The 19,631-nt window shown below is 39.2% G+C and overlaps 1 protein-coding gene across 5 annotated transcripts; it reads right to left on the reverse strand.

The window, feature by feature from the left end:
• Positions 1–446: 446 nt before the first annotated feature.
• Positions 447–19,513, reverse strand: STIL (STIL centriolar assembly protein). Of its 5 annotated transcripts, none has more exons than XM_081868224.1 (17): positions 19,249–19,513; positions 17,335–17,403; positions 15,571–15,675; positions 14,593–14,708; positions 13,584–13,771; positions 12,909–13,156; positions 11,601–11,684; positions 11,332–11,418; positions 10,479–10,626; positions 9,513–9,622; positions 9,297–9,396; positions 7,367–8,428; positions 6,657–6,819; positions 5,690–5,906; positions 3,997–4,192; positions 3,235–3,491; positions 447–2,080 (listed from the first exon to the last, which is right to left on the reverse strand). In XM_081868224.1, the coding sequence occupies exons 2-17, from the start codon at positions 17,367–17,369 to the stop codon at positions 1,261–1,263; spliced, it is 3,936 nt and encodes a 1,311-aa protein (XP_081724350.1). In that variant the 5' UTR covers positions 17,370–17,403; positions 19,249–19,513; the 3' UTR covers positions 447–1,260. The 5 variants fall into 5 exon arrangements, with proteins under 5 accessions (XP_081724350.1, XP_081724347.1, XP_081724346.1 ...); XM_081868221.1 differs by having other exon boundaries at positions 9,285–9,396; positions 19,349–19,512; XM_081868220.1 differs by having other exon boundaries at positions 9,285–9,396; positions 19,249–19,512.
• Between the last annotated feature and the right edge of the window lie 118 nt (positions 19,514–19,631).

The following is a 19,631-nucleotide window of genomic DNA, read 5'->3' on the forward strand; positions in this document are numbered from 1 at the left end:
TATCAATAGCTGACAGCTAATTACAGTGGTACAAAGTTAAGAACTTTGCCCCAGGATGAGAACAGAAATCATGCACCAGCGGTGCAGCAGCAGGCCCCATTAGCTAAAGTGGTACCTCAGGTTAAGAACGGTTTCAGGTTAAGAACGGACCTCCGGAACGAATTAAGTTCGTAATTAGAGGTACCACTGTATGTCAAACTCCACCTAAATTTTGTGGCTTGTTCTGGCCCTGCATCGCCAATTTGTGCCTAGTAGACTTTAGTAATTTTCAGCTTTCTCCAGTGGCCCTAGGAAAGTTTGAGAACCCTGTTTTAGGCAATTACCAAGAGTCGTATGTAACTTCTGCTAAGCTAATATAATGGATTTCCCCACCACATTCAGTGGTCCCCACTCTGCATATACCAGCAAAAATATTACGAAGTGAGGGACATCACTGTGCATAATGATGGATATCATTCCAAATTTTTTATTGGAAAAAACAGTGTAAAACAGGCTAAAAGACCTTAGGCCTTCATGGAAGATAATGAATTACAACTATTATGGTAACACACACAGAAATAAAATAAACCAAATTTAATTTTTAAAAAACCCTGAGTATAACAAGTCTGCATAACATAAGTGTCAAGTACATTTTATTTAGACATTCAAAAAATGTTAATGATTTCAAACACAAATAATAGATAAACAGTTCAGCAATTTATCCAGCATTTGTTCTTCATGTTCATGCTACAAGACAAAAAACAAGATAAGGGTGACATTGGTTGACCTTGTTTTTGTTTCATGATCATAGTAAACATTATGAAATTTTATTTCAAATTTGTGTAAGAATCGGAGCTGTCTAATGAAGTGCATTACTCCAATGCTTGAATGGACTCAAAAAAGGTTAATGCTTTAAACTGAGTAACCAAGATAATCTCGTCCTAAACCCCCTTTCCACTTCAGCATTGATGTAAGTTGCCAAAGTCCATTTTACAAAATTCATACATATGTTTTAAAAAGTATGTCCCATTACATATATATTTGCTGACCTTTAAGAGCATAAAGGCACATCAATAAACATAAAGGTGTAAATATTTATATTTGAGATGACAGTCAAGCCATCACACCAGGCACACATTGAACCCTTTCCTCCCATTTAGTTTATTGCCAAAACCACTTGAAAAGAGTTGGTGGCTTCTTGATTAAATTGAACTACAGAAAACTGGTTCAACTTGTATTGAAAAGTCCTGCAAGGTGTTGGTTGCCAATAAATCAGACAGGTTAAAATAACTTGGGTAACTGTCTGAGTTTTTGTACATCAAGGAAAGTACCCACTGAATTCATGTTGTCCACTTGCTTTAAATTATCAACAATAGGAACTTGATGAGTTTCAGATACAATTTGATTATCTAGATTCTCTTTGTCAGGATGCTGAGTAAACTCTGCTTTTCCAGGTAGAAGTTTCATTTGGGGCTTCAAGTCTTTAAAAAATGGATACGAGCTCTCATCTGACTGGTGAAGGATTCGAAGTGGAATGACTGCATTTGTAACATTTCTTAATATGGGACCCTCTGGATTAGACAGATGAGTACTAGATAGTTCAGATTCATGATGTGCTGGATTAACAGCTAGTCTCTCACTTCCTCTTTCGTAGGGGTCTTTCTGGCAGCTAAAACCATCTAAAATAGGGTTTAAATTGAGTTGCAGAACAGGTTTTATGTTCTTTCCTCTACTGTAGTCAGTCTGTTCTTTCTCTTCATCATCACTGCCATCACTGCTTTGCAATAGTCCATACCTTTTCATGTACTTCTTGGTTGCAAATGACATATTGCTTGGGGAAATTAAGCCAAAGCCCACCAAAGTCTTATCAGTATTAGTGTGCAAGAGAGTCTGTACAGATGAAGCCATAGAATTTTTTTGGCTTGAGTGACTCAGAGAAAGCTGTGACAGTTGACTTTCACTTAGGTACTTGAGTGCAATAGCATTTGCTTCCATACTCAGATCTACTCCATTGGGAGTTAAGCCACTCATGCCAACATTAGCAAAAGAGATGTAGTTTAGACCTGGGACTACAGCTTCAGGATTAATACAGGCCAATATGCTAGAAGAAAACAAAGAAAAAACAAAGTTATTTTAACTTGATGCAAGTAAGTATACAGGGCGTACCTTATTCTACCTAATTGTAGTCATCAGGTCACAAAATGTCAATGTACTTTAAAGATAGGCTATCCTACTAGCTAAGGAGCCGAGGACAGTATTTAAAGCTTAGGTTGACAAGTCAGTCTTTGGTCAAAACAAAATAAAAAAATAAAAAAATTCCTTCCAGTAGCACCTTAAAGACCAACTGAGTTAGTTCTAGGTATGAGCTTTCGTGTGCATGCACACGAAAGCTCATACCTAGAACTAACTCAGTTGGTCTTTAAGGTGCTACTGGAAGGAATTTTTTTATTTTTTTATTTTGTTTTGACCATGGCAGACCAACACGGCTACCTATCTGTAAGTCAGTCTTTGGAAGCCTAGTTTTGTCCTACAGATATAGTAGCTGCTAACTATGGCTTACTAACTCAGACAACATTGATAAATGCTTTTTGGGTCCTTTGGAAACAGACTGCATGCCAATTCAAACTACCAATGCTTGTATCCAATGCTAATCCTACACAGAGTAGAAGCATTCAAATTAATGAACCTAAGTTACTCATGTTATTAAGTTACTAACTTTAATGGGTCCACTCTGAGTAGGACTGGGATTGGTGAAGCAGACCCCTCCCACATAGGTCAACTTTGACAGGTGGAAGGGTTTCTGTCTCCTGCTTTAGATTATGTTCTTGCCTAAATGCTGAGTTACATGATACATAAGTGTATCAATGCATATTTTAGGATACAATGCACTTAAAAATGCATATTTAGAAAGAGAAAAACCAAAATCTTCATGCAGATTACAACGATTTTAGATTATTGTGGGATTGAGCCTGAATAGACCTCTGAACATACACATGTGAAAATGACAAGCACGAAAAGGACACCAACATGAATTGACTGATCTATCCATCCCTACCCACAAAAGTCATTATTTTTGGCCCTTTGGAGTATGGATATGGGAAGCCCTCCAGATGATGTCGTCTACAACTCCCATCATCTCTGAACACTGACTGTACTGTTGAAGAATATCCGATTCCCATCCCCGCTTTAGAGGGATGAAGCCATTTATAAGCTCAGTCAGACTTTTTTGTTCTTTATTTAGAGCAATCTTTCTACCTGGCATTCTCTACTTTGTGTGCACTGTTCATCATCTTGTCAGGAGAGTCAAATTTTACTCCAAGGTTCCTCAGTTGTTTCAAGGTTGCATTCAGAACAATATCTTTATCACTTAGGAGTGGATCAGGATTGACTGAGCCTCTTCTTTCTGTTTTGTTCATTTTTGAAGCTGTGGTACATTCACTGCTGGTAATGTCCTTTTGTACTGAGGAACTGTTTTCTTCAGAAGAGTCCTTCAAGAAGTGGTTCACTTGACCCTAAGGAAACGTAGAAAGGAAGGTACAGAGAACTGTAGAAAAAGCTAATCAAAGCTATAGGATATTAGCAGTCTCATACTTAGCATGCTAGGGAATAGTTTTGTATGTCAAGGCCAATCAAATATTCACAGAAGATCAGAACTTTTTTCATAATGAAATTTCATTTTAGATACTCAGAGTGACATCTGACCAAGTCATACTCAGAGTCGGAAAGTACAACTTAGATATCACCCCCAGTCATTGCAATCTTAAATTATTGTTGTGTCACATATTATTTGAATTAAAAGATACACGAATTACATCTTGAAAAACTATTCTGGCATGCAAAATATCAGAAATGCCTACTATGAACTGTAAAATGAAACATGAAGGCTCAATAAACAGTTGGACAACACAAATCTGTTTTATAAAAACTGCATTTTTTAAAAAAATAAAGCCTGGTAGCTTCTCTGCTAATACCACTAAGAAGCATTGGGTTAAGGAATGATACATCAAAATAACTTACCAATATATCCTGGTAAAACTTCTGGTCATCTGGTGGGGCATTTGGAAGGTAAGTGATAACATGCTCAATATTTTGTTCATTAACTGCTACCAAATGACTGTCAGCTCTCTCTGATGGGCTGGTCTGCATGCACATGCTAACACTTTCATTCATTGATGAAATTGGGGGAAGTCCTGAGTCAGCATCTGGTCCACTACTAGAAGCAGAGAATAGTGAATTAGTAGAGAAGATTCAAATGAGTTGATTTTGAACAGAAGTGGGAAAGTAGGTCAATACTAGTGTGAAGGCTATAAAATGGGATGGTCATTATCAGCAATGCCATGGCAAAATGCAAAAGCTGTATTACGATGAGTATTCAACCATATTCTACACAACAAGTTGGAATAACTTCAATAATGGAGAAAAAAAGTATGCCGCTTAAGTATACTCTTGTCATTCCCAAACCTCAAGCACTTCCTTGATGGAGTAAGTTTCGACCAAACAACCAAGTTAGCAACACCTGTACATTTACTGCACAGTAAAGAATTATGCAGAGTCCCTTAATTAAATAAGACTTAATGCATATTTGCAGATCACAACAAGAACTGCTATTTTAACAGCTAAGGCTAGAAACATGGATAATTAATGCCAAAATGCCTGCTAGATCATCAAATGACCCAAAGAGCAACATAGGTATTAATGGTATTCAAATGATGCAGCTTAAAGTAATCAATTGTGTATGTTGAAAGAGATAAGATTAAATCATGTACTGTCATTACAGGTTATCAGTTACTGCCAGAGAAGTAATTTTTCATCACTCAGAAAATTTTTGAAAGCTCAATATGTGAAAAATCACTTTTAGCAACTGGGATGCAAGCTTCATCAAGAGATTGCTTGCTTGATTAAAGTAAGTTCTGTATGCCCATGACTTGTTTCTATAGTTTGAGATCCTAGTCATCAGTAAAGCTGCACATGAAGTTGCAGTGAGGCAGGCATGCTTTTTTTTTTTAATTCATCGCCTCCACAAATAAGCAATCCATTTTTACCCATGAAAAGTGAAGTTAGGGTTGATTAATGGGACTGCTGCATTGTAGCTGCCACTTAACTCAGTCATTAGCATTTCAAGCAAGTTGTCTGCAGTATCTGGTCATATAGGAGGAAAACATCTGCTAAAGATGCACAACTTTGAGTGGCTGTAGATATATTGTAGAATCTTTGCTGATTAATTCATTGCTACAGTCAGTGTTCTACATGGTTTTAGCTGCTATACTGTTTATTTAAAACAGTGAACATAATACAAAGTCAATTAGACTCACTTTTTGGGGGGCGGGAATGAAAATAGCCTTTTTGAAACCAACCCAAATTCTTAGAATTAACATTTTAGTTCTGACAGGTGACAAACACACATAAAATGGCTTGTTCTGAGGCTGAGCAGAGAAATGCAGACGTACAACAAAACAATGATGAATGAGAGATTACTGAACTTAAGTGAATAATACAAACTACTTCAGCTCAGGCAAACAAGGCTGCCAACTGTGGTCAACTTCTTTTACAAATATGCATTATTGAAGGCAAAGGGAGGGAACTGAGGCAAACCAATGTGGAACTGTATGCCTCCACCAGTGTACTCCTGAAAGATCAGATGGGTTCCACACAACATAGTATATGTAGGTTATTAAAGTATGGGGAATTTAAACGAGGGTTGTTTTTTTACCGGAGTCCAGAGGGTTGACTAGCTCCTTCTACAAGATGAATACTATCCACAAAACTGGGTATGTCAACAGCATTTAATGAAGAGGCAATGCTTGCTTGACTCCTGTTCTTCTCAGTGTTCATAGAAATATTGATGTCTTCATTGGATATTTCAACATCATCTTGTTTCACATGCTCATTTTTATTTTCCAAAGTAGCATTCCACATCAAACTAGCACCTAAAGTAAAACAGGAAGAAAGCCTTGGTTGAATTTAGCTAGGCTGGTGGCACCACTCTCTGTCTCTGCATGTATTGTGTATTCTATCCCAGTCCCAGATGTCCATCAACTTCATGCATTATAGCAAATCACTGGTACAGCTTGTTGCAATTACTAGCAGTTCGTTAATGTGACACTCAGTGTTTAAGTAACTGAAAATGACAAATATTAGCAGTCCTCTCATGGGCAGTTTCACAACATGATGAGCTTGTGCATTTCATACAAATTTGGTAATCTTGATAATACCAGTTTTGGACTCTACCAGCAGCCATCAAAACAAAAGTAGTTGAAGTCACAACACACTGAAGTGTGATTTGAGGCTGTGATGATCACATTAGTAACTTCTCTTTAGCAAGACAAGATCCACTGCACTAAAAAAACCCCCACAACTTTAACATTTGAACACTGCTGTGAGCAAACCAACTCAATCACATTAATTATTCCACAAAATTTACAGTCTTTCAAGCAATTAATATTCAGTTCTCAGTCATACTATACTGTATTGGAATCTACCATGATACAACAGTCTGGGTACAGGACCCAAGTTTGTTAGCAGAGTGGATCAAATAGGAAGACAGCACAACACTACTGGATCAAATAGGAAGACAGCAGAGCAGACTCTGAACAGCTAAAATGGCGCCCATGTCAGGTATTTTCCCACTGCTGAGTTATACCAGTGTAACTTCAATAAGGTGTACAATAAACCAATACCTGTGCTCACTGCAATGCTGACACTTTTCTTCATGTGTAACCCTGTGGATGATTGGGTTTCCATGGCAACAAATTCTAGTTGCTTCTCAGACTGTATGCTACTGTTTGCTATAGTTTTGGTTGAACAGGGCTGAAGAGTTTGTGCTTCTAAAAGCCGCTGAATCTGTAACCATGTAAGATCAGTGTTAATTATGCTGCCAAGATAATAAAAGTGGGAAAAGTAATTAGTAAATATCACTGTCATATCAATTTGTCTCTTATGAATACAGAACTATTCTTTCTTTAAGATGATTAAAGGCAGCATCTTTAAGTCCTCTTTATATAAAAATGCAACACTACTAATTGTAGAACGGAGAAAAGCACATATTGCTATTAAAACAGTTGAGTTTCATTAATTAAAACCTAGTTGGTTTCTATTCTGCACTGAACTTAATTCCAAACAACTTAATGGCTCACTAAATTGACTAGTAAACCAGCCAGCTTAATTCTGAAAGCATAGCTAACGAGCTATGTGAAACTGTTAAAAGACATAGTATTAACCCACTACATATTTCTACTAGGCTCTGAAGAGGCCACTTATTAACAGACAAGTACACAAGACCAAAGTTGTAATCTGATAATATCATAAGTACCATGAGTGTAAAGACCATGTTCCTGTGATGAACCTAGTAAATTCTAAGCACGTACACAATAGATTTAACCCAACAAACCTGAGCTTGTAGCAGTTTGATCTGCTTATCTTGTTCAGCAAGAATTTTGTAAACATCTGAAGGTAAGTTCATTATTCCATTATTGGGTCCCAACTTTGATGCATGAGTGTGCACACAAGCCGGATACACTGCATGTGATTGTGCACTGCCAGGGTCTGAAGAACTCTTTACTGTAGCTGACATATCATCATTATGGGGGAAAAACTTCCCCACTATCCCATGATGGCCAAGGTTCATAGGGCTACTTGTGGGACACACTGGGTTGCAGCAAGCATCTATATATTCTGTATTTTGATGAAACATTAATTGTGTACTCTCCTGGGAACTACTTGACTGGATTTCAGGTGTGTGACTGGAACCCACTGTAGACATCCCTTGCCAAACATTTGTTGGACTGTATTGCATATGGTCACGTAACTGGCAGCTGCAGACACAATGGGGACAGCAAGGTGAGCTCTGAGATGGTATCCGAAGTTCCATGGGTCTTCTCATGTGTGGAGATGACAAAGCACAGCTGTGCCAGGAAGGCTGGGAAACTAAATGAGATTGTTTAGAGTTAGATCCTGAGGGTCCATTAAAAGGAAGCTCTCCTTTGCTTTGTGTAGGCTCATTATTTGCCAAATGTTGTTCTGGTGTTCCAAGCTGGTGGGAAGAGGTGTTGGGAGAGAACCCGCTACAAGGAGTTGAAGAAGAAGAGGAAGAAGACCCAGAGCTCTTTCTCGCTTGAGATCCAACTACACCACAGTTGGACTGCTGTTGTAGTGGAGGTTTCTTTCCATTGGAAGATTTTAAAACTGAATTTCTCTGCTTTATCTGGTTTGGTAACTGCCTTGGAGAAGGCTCTCGGGCACAGAAACCCAAGCTTTGTTTCCCAGAATCACAGCTCTGAAGTTGGTGGGGTGGATGCCCTATGGAACATGCCATCTTAGCAGGTTGATGTCCCAATGAAGGTTGGGGTTTTTTATCCATCACCATGACATTTTTGGATGTTGACATAGACTCTGTAGAGATGCCATCAAACACAATAGACAGTTCAGGAACCGAAGGCTGGATCTCTGTCATCTGGAAACGAGGACAATATAAACTTAAAATATGTGTTGATCTATGCATTTCTTATGTTACCAATTTAGTTGGAATGTTCCTCCCCCACCTGAGAAACTGATGTAGCAGCTTCCACTACACTATGGAGAAAGAGAAAGCAGACATCACTATGTAAGTCATACCCCATTGTAAAGGAAACCTACTTCTACCAGGAGACCTTTAATAAGATATTATCCCAAGCCCTGCCAAAATAGGAGTCCTTGTGCCATGTTAATAGAACCTCAAATATTGATACTATACATGTACTGTAGGCAGATGCACAGGTGCAAGTGTTTCAAATGGAAAGAAAAAGCTATTGCAGAAAAACACTGTTTCTATTTTGTCAAAGTGCATAGAAGTCTCTCTATAAAAACACTACCAGCACAGTTATTGTCTACATCAAGAGACAGTCATTGGTTCCATCTTTAGCTTAGGAAGCAGAAAAATTGAAGGCAATCAACATTTGCATTCTTAAGAAGCCTATCTGTACAGCTCAACCATTATTTCTTCTCCCTTCTTCAATGTGCTTTTAGAGGACCTCCCTAGTAAATTAAGTCAAACAATGGGGCTATGGGTCAGCTGTTTTATTTGGTCTACATGCTTCCCACAGTAGAATATGAAGTCTCCTTAAGAGGTTTCTTTATAAGGTTAATCTGAAACATGTACTTGCAGCAATAAAGGGTTAACAGCACCACAGCACAACCTGGTGGTAAGAGCATGGAATACAACTATCCCGGCAGCACTGATGCAGAAGCTGAGTGCTTAAGAATTCCTACCAACTACACAAAGGTACTGATATTTTCTCTAAAAACTTGAAGATACTAAATCTTGGAGATACCTGCTGACTCACTGGGTGAGGACGGGGAAATGGTCTTGGGGATGCATCCTCTTCCACACCAGAGTCATGATCACTAACAGAAAGTTTACTAGCTGAGGAACCTTGTGATGGGCTAAAAAAAAATTAAAATCAAGTTTTGAGTTTTGTATTACATAGAAAATGTTTTGATTGCATAATAGAAAACAAAAATGTCTGATTAAATGCATAAGTATTTGAAAATGGTCTCACCTGCTAAAGGAAATATTCTTTGAAATTTTACTGAAGAACTCCACTTCTGCATTTTTATTTTCTGAACTTAGTTCAAATTGAATATGGTATTTATCTGATGGCTCCACGTTCTGAAATGAAGTAAATGTAGTCAGTAAGCTCCATTTAACAATTACCACACAACTTATCCTAACCAAAGTCATGTAAGAACTCTTCAAACAAACCCTAGTGCTGGTGCTACCTTCTTGCTTCCTTTGAGTTTTTATATTCAGGGGACCCTGGACTGGAGTAAAGATTAATGTTAAACAGGCAGGTACTTAGTAGAGGTTAAGAGCTAGAGCAGTGGTTTCTAATTGGTGGTCTGCGGACATCTGTGGCACATACCCATCAACTATCCAGGACATCCCATTTGGGGACTGTGCTCTTACTTGGGTCATACGACTCACATGGGAGCACAGCCCAGAAGACACATGTTTGGTCTTCTGGGACATGTTGGTGCTGGGACAACATTTTCAAAAGTAGGGGGTCCATGCCTTGGCTTCTGAAAAACAGGGGGTACACAGTACTTAGCTGATTGAGAACCACTGAGGTAGAGGATCATTGGATACAGCAAATCCTCAGCTATAGCACCAGATCTAGTGTACACAAGTATTTTGGCACACAGAGAAATGAGCCCCAAAGGGAATCTGCCTGCTAGAACAAGCTTACCACATTCACAGTCCTGAACAAAAAGCATGGGCAGAGATATTGAAGTACTTATTTGTTTCTTAGTCTTCTGAAGCTGTTCTCACTATAAACTCCTGATTGTTGCTTTAAAGCCATGCCAGTACCTGGCCTACACCTGACATCACATATGACTTCAGGGATGGGGAATGGTGAGTCAGGAATGGCTTGCTGGGCCAACTTTGCCCCTGTGATAAACAACCATTGACAAGCACCCCCTTGTAGCTGCACAGCCAACTTAAGTAGGGAAATCAAGCAACTTACTTTGAAGCAACGTAATGTTTCTTTGCTTGTAAGTAGCTGGAAACCTAGTTTAGTATGTCCACCACAAGGAAGGCATTCATAGAACTCTGGATCTTTATGCGTCAGAGAATAAAGAATTACAAGGAAACTTCCTGATTCTGAAAGTACCCTGAAGAAAATAAATTAAAATACACTCATTAAACAGAAACAATAAATAAAAAAAATCATTTGGCAATGTGATGTACTGAATTCAAAGGAAATAAATATTTTTTTAAAATTGAATTCAAATGGTAAAGCTTAATATAACAAATGCCATCAGATCACCTACAAGAACAGGAAGCAAAGGGGTAGTTCATATTTCAAATATAATTCAGCAATTGTGCTTTGTTGTTAAACTAAGTCCAGTTCACATCTTCAGCAAGTTGCCCAGCTCACTACCTGAAAATCATATTGCTCACTTAGTTCTGGGGAGCATGTAATTCTGTTGTTGATAGTGCTGCTGATCATCTTTGAATGGTTTGAGTCAGGTTATCTTAAACATTATCTCTTCCTACATTAATCTACTTAGATCTGACTGGGACAATCAAGCAATCTCCTGCTCTCTGATTTGTCCTGCTCTCTGATTTGTTTAATCTCTCACACACCCATTCTCTGTGGTTTCTGCTCCAAAATGGCTGCCATCAACCAGCAAAGTACAAAAAAACCAAGATGTAAAGAAGTAAGTTGTTTGGATAAGTGAATCTGTGGGGCATATAGTGAGGTTTGGCCATAACTCTAAATGTGGATAAATGATTTTTTGATAGCGAGCTTGCAGGTGGTGGGACCTGTGTGTATTTATCATTTATTGAGAAAAGTTCATTTTAATTATTATCACCTTTCTTGAATTGAAGAGTTGAATAAGTAGTGCAGGCTGCAAGTCCAGACTTGCGGACTGTTGATGTGAGAGATTCCGCTCAACCAACTAAAGGAAGAAAAAAAATAGGTTTGATGCTCATGTAGCATATATATTTTACTCAAACTGAGTTATCCAGTTTAAGATTAATATTTCTGCAGTACATATTAAAACATTCTGCTTTTCTGGACAATGCCAAGCTCAAAGAAAGAAAAACAGAGGAAAGGTTCATACTTCATCTAAATACTTACATGCCAATCAGTGGCAAAGTATAAGCTTTGGGATCAGATTCAAGAACTAGCAGTAGTTTTCTGGTCTGGTCCATTGTAAGATAGCTGTAAATAAGAAAAAAATAAATCCAAACTGTTTGAAAACCTGTCTCAGTCACTTGAGTCAACAAAAAGCTAGCCTTAAAAAAACCCCATAAAATCCTTCTGAGGATTACGTTTTTCATTGGTCACAATCAGGCATGTTACTGATGCAGGGAACTTGTGAAATGCTTTTAAAATATTGGTTGTATCCAATGGTGCCCCTGTGCTAGAAAAAGTGCTTCTGCAAAGGAGGACACCTGATTTTCACTGACCCATCCTACACAATAAAGCCCCCTGTGCCTTCTCCCACCAATCTTCTGTGAGTTTAAAGGACCCTCAGCATAGGGTTGCAACTGATAGAAAGGGGATTGGTGAAAATACGGTGTCTTGTGGAAGCGCTTCCACTATCTTAAAACCATTTTATATCCACAGTGTAATACTAGAACTTAACACACAAGACATCTCTTATAATGATACACAAAACTATAGGTGGTATGTTCTGACATGTGTGTCAAGGAAAACCTGATTTCTAATACCAGAGTAGGCACACAAATTCAACTTTTGACTTATATATCAACTGAAAGAAATAACTGGACTTGTTTGTATAGCACCAGCTTTAATTTCAAAATCCAATAGAAAATAAGAGTCCTCTGTGTAGGCCAATTCTTACACTAGAGCTGTTGAGAAGTCTTCCGCGAGGTGGAGACACAATGTGTAAAAGCTGCATTTCATGTGACTTATTAAGTGTATTTTTCCCACTGTGTGGAGTTTCAATACCAGTCAACATACTATACTGACCATCAAACTGTTCACAGGGTAACAGGCAATTTACACAGTAGACAATATTAGTGTGTTACAGACACTGTCTTAAGCTGCATTTGCAGCAGCTTCCACATGACAATAAATAAATCCATTCATGCTAGGTCAGTAATTTAAAGTGAGATGTAGAAGGTTGCATCAGTTAATAATACAAAAGAGAGTCCGTGTAATACAGCACAGTTTAGCTGTGACTGATGAAAAGAGTCTATAAATAGTGCCAGATCATTATATTCAAAACAAAGAAACTCCCCTAGCTGTAGTCAATTATATAGAAAACTTGGAAATCATACTGGATGATTTAAAGAGACTGGAAGCTACTTTCCAAGTCTCCTTAGAAATTATGCATTGATATATCTTACTCCAAGACCAAATGAAACAATATAGACAACTGAAATTTGCCAAAGTGACTAGCAATGAAGCTTAACATACCCACATTTGCAGGTACCCTGAACTTGTGTAATGCTCATGTGGCTGCTCAGATTTCTAGCAAGAGCTGTAGGAATTATTGGAACAGAATTCACAGGAGTGTATTTTAAGGCATTGGCAAATGTAACAGCTGCCCAGTGAAAGTCAAAGTTTAGGTTGTCCATATCTTCTGTGGAATAAATGTGAACTCTTAAAGTCAGCAATTTCGAAGGTTCCAAAGAATCTTGACTGTTCAAATTCTGTTGCAGTATCTGTAGGGGAAAATTATGTCCGGATTAGTCTCAGACAGAAGCATGTTAGCAGGGTTTGTTCAAAGTTTAAGAACAGTAATGGCATTCTTTTCAAGCTAGGCATCTAAACTTCTGAAAAGAAACTTAGCTGGTCAGAGCTGTGATATATGGAGATTATTTTATTTCTCCTCTCCTATAAGAGTGCTCCAGAGAAAAAGATGTGAGAGAGTGAAAACAGAAATAAACAGAAGGGAATGTTAAAGAAAAACAGTTGCCATTTCCAAACTTATACTGAATAAAAAAGCTACACCCAGATACAGCTTTTCATGTCTAAGCATCTACCACTGTCCGGGACAAACTGAGAATAGCCAATGGATATTAACATAGAAAGACAGCAGCTATTCAATAAACAACCTTTGTGTTAAAATAAGGGTCCCAAGTTTCTTACCTTAAAAGCCAAGCTGAAATCTTCAGAATTGTGCACTATGACATCACCAGATGAAAATCCCCAAGCACTAACAGTACATGGAATCAAAAAATCTCCAGGAAGCGATGCTGTTGGTATTTTCCCCAAGCCACCAGTTACTTCACGACCCGGATCAAAACGATCTATTGTTAGTGATACACCTTCACCATCTGTGCCAGAGAAGTTAGGCAAGTTAGAATACATTCTATGAAGATGGCTCACTGATCCCAAATTTCACCAAGGCTTAAAACAAGACCGTTTGTTAGACTTATCCAGCACTATGATGCTCACTCACATTTCAAGGTTCACACAAACCCTGCCCAAAGTAATTAGACAGCTGTAATTTTGATGAAGTCTTATTTAAGTGATAGTCATCTTTGCATACAGCAGGTTGCTGGTTCAACATTTCCAGTTAAAAGGACATAAGGTAGCAGAACAGAAGATATTTTCCTGAGGTTACAAAGTCACTGCCAGTTACAATAGACTAGTAGACCATTGAGGTAACACTGTAAACAGGTTTGCCTGTACTTAAAGTAACACAAACATCAAAATGCACAGTTCAGTGAAATAGTCATCAACATGCCATCACTGTACAGTGAAACCTCAGTTGTCGAACGTAATCTCTAGTTGAAAGGATCTCAAGCAGCAGGGTTGGGAAAGTCACCTCAGACCTTGAAGAGCCATTGCCCATCAGGAGAGACAATATTTAGATACAACATGTGTAACCAAGAGGGACCCCCACCCCCAATATTGTTGGATTACCAACATTGTGAGTGGCAAGGGACATTGGAAGTTGTAGTCCAGCAACATCTGGAGAAAGCAATGCTGATTCCACTGGCCTAGAAGGATCAATAGCCCAACAATGTAAGGCAGGCTCATGTTTACACCCCTTGGTATCATTCACAAAATAATCATGTTATAAAGACACACTGCTGTAAGGCTTATTTGTTGAGTCAAATAGAATGGCAATGGCCTCTAACAAGATACCTACCTTCACCTACTGCAAGATTTCCAATCAGAAAACATGTGAAGGGTTTTCTTCTACTCTGCCTAGCATGACGATGGGTCAGTCGCAGTGTTTTCTCATGCATTATCAGTTTAGGATTTCTGAAGAAACACAAATTAAAGTTTCAGTACTTAGGTTTACTATTTCTAAGTATACGAAGACTGATAGTTATCTCAAAGAATAATTCACTACTGCCACAAAATACAAATGATCCATGTTACAAAAAAAAAAAAAAAAAAAAAGGAAAGCAAGAATTGATGTGGGAAAAATTGGAGAAGCACCTTGAAAAAGTTGCTTAGGTTTGAAATTGTTCATTTATGTGTTATTAGTCGAAAAGCAACCATGATGCATTGTAATTATTTTTAGTAATTTTCCCAAGCTCAAATTTTGGATTTATTTTACTACATAGAAAATAGTTGAGTCAATCAGTTCTGAGTTGTTTATTGATTTAAAAAAACCATTACACTTCACTGAAATTATCTTGCTCCATGTATGGCAGAAAAATCAACTATGTCACTCTTGTGCCACATTACAGAAAGCGCAAACTACAGTATTAGCTGTGGCTTCTTAGGGACACCTTTTTCTCTGCCCTAAATACAATTTGTACTTGCCCAATGTCTTTTCTTGGGGTGCTGTATGATTTGTTGTTCCAATAGGTAAAATTGAAGGAAAGCAGTTACTGGCAAAACTTTAATAAAAGCTTCCTTACAGTACAAAATTGTTCAAACATGGAACAGACCTCATATGGAGGTACTGGGCTTCCCTTTACTGGAAGTATATAAGCAGCAGGTAGTCACCCATCTGTCAATAATACTGCTGCTGCATCCTGCATTAAACAGGACTTGGACTAGATGACCTCCATGGTATTATAACAATTGGATTCAGAGTTGGAGGAAGAGTTATTGATAGATGAGTAAACAGTTCAGGGCAAGAAAAACTCTTAATCTATATGAGACACCATACCTATAACACAGGTGAGAGACAATGCTTTCTCCAACAGGAGCTGGATTCCAAAGTGCACATTTTGATGCAGGAAAGCTGAAAGGCACCATTTTCCCCAAAACACCTCTGAAAAGACATACAAATTTACTACTTTTTATTTGGGCACAGTTGGAGATAAGCAGAAGACAAGTTTACCAAATTCTCCCAAAATAACAACAACAACAACAACAACAACAACAACAATAATTTATTATTTATACCCCACCCATCTGGCTGGACTTCCCCAGCCACTCTGGGCAGCTTCCAACAAAATATTAAAACACAGTAATCCATCAAACATTAAAAGTTTCCCTAAACATGGTAGGAGTGTGCTCCTTTAAGATGGAAAATGTAGGTTTTTCATATTCACTTTAAATATATGTATTGCAAAGCAGTGGGTGGTATTCACCTAACTTTTATGCAGAGTAGACCTCCTGAAATGGCTCTAAATTAGTTATGTGCATTAATTTCAATTGGTTTACTCTGACTTAATTGAATATCACCCATTAACTACTTATATGGTATTTTGCAAAAGAAGCCATTTCAAACAGAACACTTTCAGCTTAATTCAACCCAGTTGTAAGCAGTGCTGAATGTTTCATACACAAACTCAACTTAAAACTCCAGGGCATACTAGGACTGAGCTGAATAGTCTTTTTAAAGAATCATGCAAGGGCTGAGGAAATCAAATAGGTCCTCAAAAACAGTGCAATGGGAAAAAGCTTTGGACAATTCTGCTCCTTTTTTGTGGGGTGGAGGGTTGTGTTTGCCTTATTTTACATTACAAGTTACCTGAGGGGAGCTTTATTTTTCTTTAACCACTATGTTTAAGTAGTGCAGCGCTCTCATGCTGTCTTCCACACTAGCAACAATTCCTGAGTTGCCCACATGGTCATGTCAGGAAATGCTGCCAGGCTGGGAGCTAACTTGCAGAGAGCTCTGGACTGCTTCGAGTGCATGCAAGGCTTTAAACACATGTGGCACAGTCAATGAATATCAATATGATTATCTCAAGGAAAACAGCCCACACCTCTGGTTTTCCCAAGTAACAGTGGCAAACTGGTGTAGTAGAGGGGAAAGGAGGAGGGAGTACACCAGCAAGTAATATCAACTACAGGGGTACCTCTGGATGCGAACGGGATCTGTTCCAGAGCCCCGTTCGCATCCTGAGCAGAACGCAACCCACGTCTGCGCATGTTACGATTCACCGCTTCTGTGCATGACATCATTTTGAGCGTCTGCACATGCATGAGCGGCGAAACCCAGAAGTAACCCATTCTGTTACTTCCGGGTCACTGGAACACAACCTGAAAACGCTCAACCTGAAGCTACTTTAACGCGAGGTATGACTGTATCAGGAATAAACATGCACCAGATACATATTACTGTTACACACGTAAACAAAGCCAAGCTACTGGAACATATCATGTTGTCCTGGGTTCCTTAGATGGTAGGGCAGAACCTAACTTTAAAAAATAAAATAAATATCAGTGACACATTTAGGACTGAACTGTTATAATTAACAAGCAGTGATACAATTTCTAGCTATCCATACTTTTCAACGTCTTCAGGGTACTCTGTTCTATTTGCCTTTATAGTGACTGAGTTAGAATCAGGGCCTCAGGAAATAAACATAAAAACACCTGAACAAATAGGAAATGCTGCTGACGTGTGACTTGGATCCCTCATGTGACAGGCTGTAAATCATATTCATATTGAAAGAGATCATAATTTCTGCAATAATACCTTTGGTTTTGAGACACAGGTGAAATTAGTTCCATGAGGCTTTAAGCATCCGTTTGATCACTTCACCCTCTGAGAAAATGCAAGAACAGGAATAAGATAAAAGATACAGTTAAGTACCGCGAAGTAATCGTGTCTGATACCAGTATTTTAGCATACTCCATTTCTGATATATCAAGGGAAGTTATTTATTGTCTAACTTGCAACATCTAATCTGCAACCTACCAGCAACATTTTTTTTCTAGTCAAATAGTTGTATCTTGGCTCTCAAGTTTTACTTTTACATTATTCCAGTGCTAGGTCTGGTATGCCCATGTACATAATACCCACGTACATAAAAACATAAGAGCCTGCTGAATCAGGCCAATGGGCCATCTAGTTCAACATCCTGTTCTCACAGCGGATGAACAGTACACCTCTATCATGGTTATCACAATTTTGTGGAAGGGCTATTATTGACCATGGAACTTGTAAATAACAAGTAGTCAATGTGGTGCCCTCCAGGTGTTCTTGAATTACAAGTCCCATCATTCCTGATGACTAGTACTAGTCATTCTGGCTGGGGCTGATGGAAGTTGTAGTCCAACAGCATCTTGAGGGCACATTGGCTAACACCATTTTAAAGGCACAAATTCAATAACCGTCTCATTCCCCAGCATAAGTTATTGCTACTGTGTTCTACTGTTTCTTCCAACTGCTCAAAATCACAGTTAAGGTGACTAACAGTCATAATTTAAAATTTATGAAACAAAAACTTTTGTTTAAAGCAAACAAGAGTTTGCTTTCAGAATAGAAAGATATCTGTATTTGAAAATCAGCGGTGAATGATTCTACACTCCCCAATAGCTGGTAGCCAAAACTCCATCCATCTGACCTGCTCATTTCTGCCTGCCCAAGATTTCTACTTTTTAAGATCACCATCACTTTTTATTGTGCTTCAGTGGTCTTTGGGGGCTTTGTCTATTTTGCCCAGTGAAAGAAGCACTGCACTCAAGAAAGCAAACAGCAATGCTAGTTCAAACCACTGCTCTCAGATTTCCCTCCCACCAGGTCACCAGAACCATCCCCCACAGGTCAAATACTAGTTGGCAATCATCAGCTTAATGTGGTGAATTACCGGTATTGAAATCCTATTAAATTCATAGGTAGCCAGCAACCAAAAGATGGGCTAAAGTGGCATTTTTTTGAGCCAATTCATAATCAAAAGTGATCAGTATTAGAGGAATATTAATTTATGAGCATTTTATATAACTGGGTGGTAGGCAACATCACCCTAATTTCAAATATTAACTGCCTCAATTTTTATGACTGCCCCCTCCCAGACCCATTTAATTCAAGGTTTGAGTAGTTTGCCTACCCATGTGCTAGTCCTTCTGGTGTTGTGCACTGCTACAACTGCCAGTATTCTTGGCATATACTTTTATTCTTATTTTTGTATACTATTGTGCTATTTCATAACGGTGAGCCGTTTATACCTAATAATAATGATGATGATGTTGGGGGAAAAACCTTAATAGTAGATAAAACAGCTGCGGCTCTGGATTTTCCCCAAGGCGATACACTGAAAAACACGGATCTGAGCCATGTTTCCCCCAACTCATCCTCCGCGTCCCAGGCAGAGGGCAGGTGGGGAGACGAGGGGACTTCACCTATTGAACGTCCACGAGGCCCACAAGCTGTGACATAAGGAGACAGAAACGCTGACTTGCTCGTGGACACAGCTCTGTGTTTTTAAAGATGGGGGGGGGGGGCGGACAACTTATTTGAAAAGGGAAACACCTGGTCTAATAGACAGGCGCGGCTGGGGGAGCTAGTTATGAGGGAAGCGCACAGGGAACCGAAGGGGCGGAAAGGAAACGGCGGGCGACGCGGGCAGAGAAAAGCCACCCAGCTCAGGTGCAGCGGTTCCCCACCTACCTCACGACTCCTCGCCAGAGCCCCCTTTTCCACGCGCCGCCAACGCACTCTCGGTGCTCGAGAGCCTGGCGCGGCGGTCAAGATGTAACCGAATTCTTACCTCCTCCCTGTTGTGGCGGCTCCGATGGCGGCACGGGCGGCCAATCAGCGATCCCTCTCCCGCGAGGTCCACCCAGCCAATCGTGGCTCGCGACCCCTTCTATTAATCGCTGACATCGCGTCAATCAAAACCGTTGCACCCGCCCAGCAGGTCTCCGTAACCAATCCAAAAGCCCTAAATGAGACTAAGGCCCGTTGCGCGCGCGCGGACCTCTTGTGGGAGGGATATTTAAAAAAAACATGGCTTTGTTTTAAACGGTCGCAGCAAGGGAGCTATTGCGCAA

Source organism: Podarcis erhardii, assembly GCF_964252035.2.
Source record: "Podarcis erhardii genome assembly, chromosome: 6".
Taxonomy (NCBI): Eukaryota; Metazoa; Chordata; class Lepidosauria; order Squamata; family Lacertidae; genus Podarcis; species Podarcis erhardii.